The following is an 8,173-nucleotide window of genomic DNA, read 5'->3' as shown; positions in this document are numbered from 1 at the left end:
CAATTATAAAATGCATGTAAGTAGAAGTAACTTTATTTATAAGGACCACCTAGGATATATAAACAAAGAAATTAGAGTATAATTTGATTTATTTTTGTTGCAAATGTAGAAATACTCCGCTCATTAATTATTTTAGGGTTTACTCTTCCTTTTGATTTTTTTCTTAGAACATGAAAAGTTTATTACAATTTCGTGTACTGGCAAACATTAAAAATAAAGTGGCCCATCCCTTTAATTTGCATTTTTAATATACGTCAAATGATGTATTTGTCAATCTTGACATGTCAACCAATGTCATGTTTATTGGAGGAAGCATCCTATTTTTATAACAATAATTGCAGCAGAAAATATTTTGGAGAAGTAAATCTCTTCATCAGAAATGAATAAAAACTATGAAAGATGCACTCATTGCAACCGACGCAAATGGCTGGCTACAGGTTGTCTACGCAAGTGGTTAAAGCCACTGGAATGTAAACATTTACAGCGAACTGTTGATAACAAAAGGGATTTTAACAACACAGATATCGTTAACGGTGTGTTTTTACCAGATCGAAAACCTTCCGTCAACACAAATAAATTTGTGAAGTTTTGGAAAAACAAGTTGTTTATTACTGGTAATGTCAGATCTTTGCAAAGATATTTCGGCAATAAAAACAATGGTGGCGAACATTTATGCAGTCTAAATAAATGTAGCGATGCATCGACATCGTCCGACAAGAGAGTTATTGTGGCTTCTGCATATGAAACTAAAAAGGATATTCAACTTAGTAAGCAAGCTGTCAAATGTCAACACTCAGAAGGGCATTCAGTACTACGAGGACACCACCAACATGCATCTATTGAAACCTGCGCCATATACTGCCAGTTATCAAAGTAATTTTAGTTCGTTATTTTTAACAGCTTCTTAGCCTCTGACTTATTTTAAAAAATCCAGCATTGCCATGAGTATCAAAATTTAGGTGATAATAATTAATTACAATTTTAAGTTTTGCGCAAATAGTATTGTGTGTAAATATGTTCCTGTGTATTGATTGAGATTTCATTTCTAGGCATGGCTGGTACTGGGGTGGTATAACCTCAAGTGAGGCTGAAGAGCTGCTAGCTGGTCAGCATGACAATGTGTTCTTAGTCAGGGACTCATGTGACTCCCGCCATATACTTTGTGTATCATTCCGTTGTGTTGGTCGCACCCTCCATGCTCGACTGCGACATGCTAATGGACTTTTTTCTCTGAACAATGAAACATTTGTACCAGCTAATAGAATATCAGAACACTGTGCAGCTGTTGATGTGAAATCAAACCTGTTTGAGATGCCAGTCAAATTAGCAAGACCATTAAACAGGTAAAGTAATTAAATTCCTGTACTTGAATTTACTTCTGTTTTGAGTATTCTTTCTTTATTATAAAACCCTATGTTATTGTATATTGTATTATTTCAGATTTGCAAAACTGGACTCTTTACAAATGATCTGCAGATTTGTTATCAGACAAACTGTATCAGCACATGTCTGGAGCAAGTTGCCTCTGCCCCCAAACTTAATATCCTATGTATCTATTGGCAGTGATTATATTGTACCATCATAGCTAACACTTATATGTGCCTTCAGTACTTGTAACACTGTTTATTGTAAGCATATTTACATTCAACCTTTTTATATAAGAGACTGCAACATTACTAACTACATATATAAATATAATTGTAAATTTTATACTAAAGTCAATATTATATTAGAAAATGAAGATAAAATTAAAGATACAATTGGTATTACATTAAACTATTTATTACCAACAACCAAATATGAATAATACTTTGAACGTCATAGTTTTCTTCGCATGCAAATGTTTTATGATGTAACAATAACATTGCCTAATATAATCTTCCGATTACTTCAGTGTGTTAATTCCAAGGATGTTTTTAGCCTGAAACACAAAATCCCTGTATAAGCACAATAATATTATCTATCATAGCATAAATTAAGAAATGTAATGGAGTCAAATAGTAATTTAAATTGTCATATAAGCACTTAGTAAGAATGTATCAGTTTAATGTTGAGTACATGTTCATGTGAAAAGCATAAGCATATACAATAAGTAATAAGAAACAAATGAATAAACATATTTACACAATCTCTTCTAGTATACATTAAATAAGTATATGATCGTTATAAACCTAGTCAAAGTAATCTCAAATATAATCCTGGCAAATGGTAAGTTCAGTCTTATGTAAAATCACGTAACTAACTATAGTGGACTTCCAAAATGTTTCTCTCAGTTATTACCCTGATTTACCAGCTATCACAATAATCACTGTCAAATATAGACACATAACAACACTGATATGATGGTAGTGCCAAATTTAGTATTTCCCTTTTAGAGATATAGTGTAAGATATATATATTTACTGTATAAAGTTACGTAATACAAAAGTTTGAAGGAAGTTCATTGAAATAATTATTATAATTTTTATGATGGAAGACATACATATATTATATAACATGCTATGATAAAAACCTATTTAAAATATGATGTATTGATACCTAACCATATTGTTTAATCAAAGTATATTATACAATTAACATAATTTAACTAGCATAAAAATAATGGTAATCTACCATTCATTGTAAGTGTTCATTTGTGGTATGGGTTCAAAAACAGGTTTTAAATTTTCTGGTTCTGGGCTTTATTAAAATCTGTAATTTTTACATGTGATTGCCAAGTTTCAAAGATACAACCCTTATCAAAATAATCATGCTCTGATTGATTGGAATCAGGTTTCACGAATATGAAGTCACATTATTCTCGACTTTAATATTTCTTCAATACTTCTTCACGAGTCGAAAAAAAACAACCACAGATACAGAACTGCGAACAAACATTTTCGGTATGCCGAGATTACCCTCAGCAGGTCGCATGCCGGGTGGTAGTGTGATGGCCACTTTATGCAGCCAATAGTTTTTTTATATAAAAAATGTTGTAACTAATGGTTTCAGAAAACTGGCTCAAATATCTTACCGTTGTAAACGCTGCAGTTAATGTCTGTGGCGCCGCTGCAACAGGATTCAAATTTAACGCTGCTTGAATTAACTGGGCATCGCGAATACGAGATGCAACAAAACCTCTTGTGGCACTGCTGTTCGGGGTGTTATCAGTAAGGTAAAATAATTCTGCTGCTTTATATATTCCTGCCAAACCTACTCGGCGAGTATACCAATTGAACTGAAAAAGAAATGTGTCACTAAGTAAGAATTCGTATATTGATATAAATTTTAGTCATTTAACTACTTATTGAAAGTCTTAATGCATTGAATGTTGTGGTAATTGTCATATTTAATGAAAATTATGTGATGTCTGTCTGTAGGCCAAGTAAAATTATATTAAATGTTATCATATAATAAAATAGTTAACTTGTTTTCTTCATAAAATGTTATATTTTAAATCAGTCATTTATTCTCTGCAGGATAATTGATATCTTTTTTTTTTTCATATTATAGGCTCAAAACAAACTTACATCAACGCTTCTGTCTCCTGAGTGGTAACATATGTCATCAACAAGTGATAATAATGTAGCTAAGCAGTTTGATACATTGTTAGGCATTGTTTGAATAGCCATAGCTTTAGGCCATGTACTCCTGTAACACCAACAAATATTTTTAATACTATCGTGAGACTGATTCATTATTAAATGATGAGGTTTATTCACGCGTATTTATCGAGAGTTAACCGGACTAAACTAGTCGGGGACTCCCAATAAATACGCGTGAGTAAACCTTAACACCATTTAATAAAGAATAAATAAATTCAAACTAAGCCCACTTTTCTTGCTATTCATTTTTTACATGTATTTTTTTCTTACTCAAATGTCAATTCTGAAGTGATTTCTTTTATTACATAAAATAAATCACTTGATATAATATCAGGTAGTTTAAGAATATGACCAAATAAGAGCAAAAAAATATATTATGAAAAATACAAAAGCTTTTAAATTTATTCGCATGTGAGCAAGTGGTAATAGGGTTACTCACTTGAATGGGTCAATCATCGTTAATCTTGTCATAATAGCATTTTCTATGAACTGACTTGGTACTGTTGTCCCTTTCAGTTCCATTTTCGGCCACTGCATGTAAATTTTATAAGACATTAAATTATGCAGGAAATTCAATGATTTCTGTAGATTAATCATCAAACACTCATACACATGTCGCATAAAAAACATAACGGAAGATTTTATCGAAAGTGCAGAGCTTTTCGAAATAGGGATGACGAATTTTTTTTGCAGTGTCCGTCTTGTAGTTTTTTTGTATAATAATGGATACGTATTTTTTAATTTGTCCCGCAAACATAAATTGACCAAATTACAGTGAATGAAACTTACGCGTGACGTCACGATTGTGTATAAATTTTACCATATCGTTACGTCACAAGCCCTCTCCTAAACTTTAAAACAGTTAATCTTTGTCAATTCTAGTTCTGAAAAAGGAAAAAATACGTGTCTAATACTTTTCAATTATCTAACTGAGGGACTAATGAGATTTTTTCTTTTTATACCCAGTCGTCATTCCTATTGTGAAAATACTTTATAAGTAAAGGCTTTATAACGACATACATTGCATCAGACCAATATTGTACAACCAATAGAGGGTGTGATGATAAAGTAAGTACTACATAACTAGTAAAGTTTAATATCGATGATGCATTCGATTTTACAAATGAATGATATGTCAATTTTAAGTGGTGAGCCAGATCTCTGAATATATGCCTAGATGTAGGTAGGTACTTACAGTTTTCATTTGTTCCACTAATTGTTCATTACATTTAATATTGAAATAATGGACTAAATCACCACCCCCATTTGGAAAGAGCCCGTGGGTAATAGTTGGATAGCCCGCCGCTTTAGCACCAGAGCTTAAGGACTCTACAGACCATCCGCTCTTGGGTACAAATTCTAGAGCATGATTTAAAATGCTGTTTTTTATATTTTCTTCGTATTTGGTATCTTCATTTTCTTGTTCGTTTTGTGTCGAGACGGGTAAGGGCATAGGCAGTTTAGCATCCTTCTGAACTTCGATTTGTGAATAACTTCGAATTCCATGTGAATTATTGACGGAAATAGAGGCAATTGGACCAAGGATTCTACGGCCATTCTTCAAAGCTGTTAACAAAATAAATAATAACTCAATGGAGGAAATGACTGAGTATGGGAGAAAATAAAAATAATGGTTCTAAGATTAATAGAAAACGATTTATTTAGAAAACTTATAGTAAGCATCTTTTAATCACAATTCATTTTTAACCCTTGCATTTTGCTAACATTAATACACTCAGACAGTCGAGCAATGAGGCCTTCAATAAGATGAAAAGCATTTAATGCAGAACATATTATTTCCTTCTTGTTTTCCTTAGGTATATTGTCCAGAACATTTCCGCCTACATTAATGGAGACATTCAGTTTTTCTTCAGGTAAATTTTTCCCTTCTTCAATGTCTTTTAGTTTAACTTCGTAGTGAGCTTTGGACATGTTTAAACCTAATCTCAGTTGTTCTAAATAAGTATCTTCCACATAGGGAAAACAACTATGAATACCAGTCAGGTTTTCAGTATCTTTTATAGTCAAGTATCTCAGGAAATTCAATGACGTAATAATTTGATCAGCTAGTTCAACAAGATCTGACTCAGCACCATGTGGTAAGAAGCATATTTTCTTCAACATATTTGAAAACTGAGGTCCAGTGAAGCATTCATCCAATCTTGGTTCTTTGAAAGCTTCATTAATTGAATTTTTATACAGAGTTATGGCATAACCAATCATGCCTGAGTGATTGGATATTTTAATCAAATATTGAACTAGTGCACATCTTCCCTTATAATCAAATTTATTTATATGACTTCCAATCAATGCTACAGAACGCTTACGTAAACTCTCGTAACTGGAGTAGATGGCCACATTCACTAATCCCTTGCACATATCAAAGTGTACTGTTGTGAGTAGCTGCTGCGACAATGGGCTAGTGATATTGTAAAATATGGCTTCACATAACGCCATTCCCTTTGCTAAAGGGCTATATTCAACAAAACTTAACAGGTGTACAACACAAAGCATAACATTATGATGAACATAATGTGCACTGTACACTTGTGGAATTGCTAGGTCAGGTAATGCAAAATGTCCTGATAATGCAGCATAGAAGAATGAAGACAATGTTGTCATATTAATTTTCTCTCGGTGTTCATATGGGGACTTTTCATCATCATTACTATCTCTGCTAGTCGGGTTCTTACTTTCTTTATAACATATTTCTACATGTGCAAGAAACTTGAATACATCTTTTTCCATCAAACAAATATCTTGCACAATAGTTGAACAGCTTTTTCTTGCCTCACTTTGTTTATTAGTCTGAGGATCCAAATCTATGAAAACCATTGGTTTCCCAAGGAGACTAATTAAAAATGCAGTTAATATGTGTTTTGTTTTCTCATTAGATGGTGCTGCTGTATTCAATTCAGTGATAAAATATCTATAAAATGAAGGTAACAGGCTATAGACTTTTGTAATCCTTCTAAAATTTGGATCAGAATCCATTAACAATCTTTCTTGACCTTCTAAATGATGCTCAGGTATGGGAATATGTTCAATATATGTGCTTATGGAATTTAGGCACCATTCCAAAGATCTTCCCCTTTTTAAGGATAACCTTCTCAGTAAGTCTTGCAATGATGGTAAAATAAGACCAAATTGAGCATCATTTTTAGCTAGTTCAATCTGTTCTATAAATTCCAATAATGCTTCTTCAGGCGCAGATTTCTCACTGATAATTGTTAACAATTGCTCACATGTTCCATACAATGATGGTTTTATAACAACAGTATCATCCTGAATTTTACCAATAATTACTGATATTATATCCCAGCAATTATCTTTGAAACTTTCAGCTAGCCTCTCTTCATTTGGAACATTAAGAGCTTCTTTATATTTTCCGTTATCCAACAAGGTGGAAATTAAATTCACCACATCTATACTTTTACTCATGTTGAGATTTTAATAAAATCTTATTAAGACTTTAAATCCGTAATTTCTGAAATTTAATTGTCTTGAATGTATTATTATTACCAGTAGCGGGTTATTATTAGCAATAAATTCTGTATTTGTCTCAGTTAATCGAGGATAAAAAACATATTCGAAAATCGGCCAAATTAAAACACACCAAACAATACTTACAGCGAATAATTGTCTGTAACCTGCTCATACTCAATATTATTATGAAAGGGTTGTAATAAAAAGCTTTATTATTATTTTGGCGTGCTTGGCACTAGTATATCTAGATATTATTCTGCTTTCAGTGAAAATGAGTTTCTTTTCTGATAACACTGATGCGTATTCGATCAATGAACTCAATGAAGTGACAATACAGATAAAAAATATTTATTATTTTAGATAGGTTTGCAAATGGTTCAAAATAAAGGCGTAGCCTCATGAATCGCTCGTCGCTCGTTTGCAGCGACAAATCCTACCACGTAACCCCATTTTTTAATTTCCCGCGACTCGAAAAGTCGCTTCTACATGCAATCGCTCGTCGCTCGTTTGCAGCGATAAATCTGGTCAGGATGCTACCCTGTGTTGCAAACCTACCTCTACCCTCATTCGTACCTCGTGGCAGTGATACAAATGAAAGAAATAGAATTGCATAAAAATAACGAAACAGTGATGTCTTTTTCCATTTTTCAATTCTGTTTTTACAGGAATTACTCTCGAGACCGTTACAGCACCACTTTTGCATCGACTAGTCTCGCCGCTCACTCTCGATCACTTTTTTTTCTCTATTCTATAGTGTATTAATTACCTATGATCTGTTCCCAGTGACAAAGCTCAACATTTTGAGGTTTATCGCTACCTTTCTTGCGACCATATTTTATCGCTTTTTCGAGACGCGGGACATTTAAAATGGGGTCATGTGATCAGATTTGTCGCCGCAAACGAGCGACGAGTGACCATGAGGCTACGCCTTAAAACGAAATAGAATAAAAACGTTTTAGTTTTAGTTTTTTTTAATTTGATTGATACTATATATTGTGGACAGCTTAAAACAAAAATTAACTTTACTAAGTTTGTTGTAGTTTGTTTTGCTTGTCTGCGACAAAGCTCAAGTGGCTGCACATTTAGGATGCAACCTCATGCAA

The 8,173-nt window shown here is 32.9% G+C and overlaps 2 protein-coding genes across 3 annotated transcripts; one reads left to right on the top strand and one right to left on the bottom strand.

Moving 5' to 3' along the window:
- Window positions 1–249: 249 nt before the first annotated feature.
- Window positions 250–1,883, top strand: LOC113496702 (suppressor of cytokine signaling 4-like). The gene is made up of 3 exons (XM_026876009.1): window positions 250–873; window positions 1,050–1,343; window positions 1,441–1,883. The coding sequence occupies exons 1-3, from the start codon at window positions 380–382 to the stop codon at window positions 1,583–1,585; spliced, it is 933 nt and encodes a 310-aa protein (XP_026731810.1). The 5' UTR covers window positions 250–379; the 3' UTR covers window positions 1,586–1,883.
- Window positions 1,761–7,458, bottom strand: LOC113496685 (ubiquinone biosynthesis protein COQ9, mitochondrial-like). 2 transcript variants are annotated; one of them, XM_026875999.1, is made up of 6 exons: window positions 7,215–7,386; window positions 4,780–5,150; window positions 4,024–4,115; window positions 3,510–3,630; window positions 3,014–3,217; window positions 1,761–1,921 (listed from the first exon to the last, which is right to left on the bottom strand). In XM_026875999.1, exons 1-6 carry the CDS (start codon window positions 7,240–7,242, stop codon window positions 1,886–1,888), a joined length of 852 nt encoding a protein of 283 aa, XP_026731800.1. In that variant the 5' UTR covers window positions 7,243–7,386; the 3' UTR covers window positions 1,761–1,885. The 2 variants fall into 2 exon arrangements, with proteins under 2 accessions (XP_026731800.1, XP_026731792.1); XM_026875991.1 differs by lacking the exons at window positions 1,761–1,921; window positions 3,014–3,217; window positions 3,510–3,630; window positions 4,024–4,115; window positions 4,780–5,150 and adding an exon at window positions 5,219–7,071 and having other exon boundaries at window positions 7,215–7,458.
- Window positions 7,459–8,173: the final 715 nt, after the last annotated feature.

Source organism: Trichoplusia ni, chromosome 1 (genome assembly GCF_003590095.1).
Source record: "Trichoplusia ni isolate ovarian cell line Hi5 chromosome 1, tn1, whole genome shotgun sequence".
Lineage (NCBI taxonomy): Eukaryota > Metazoa > Arthropoda > Insecta > Lepidoptera > Noctuidae > Trichoplusia > Trichoplusia ni.
This window is presented reverse-complemented; position numbering and strand designations above follow the sequence as displayed.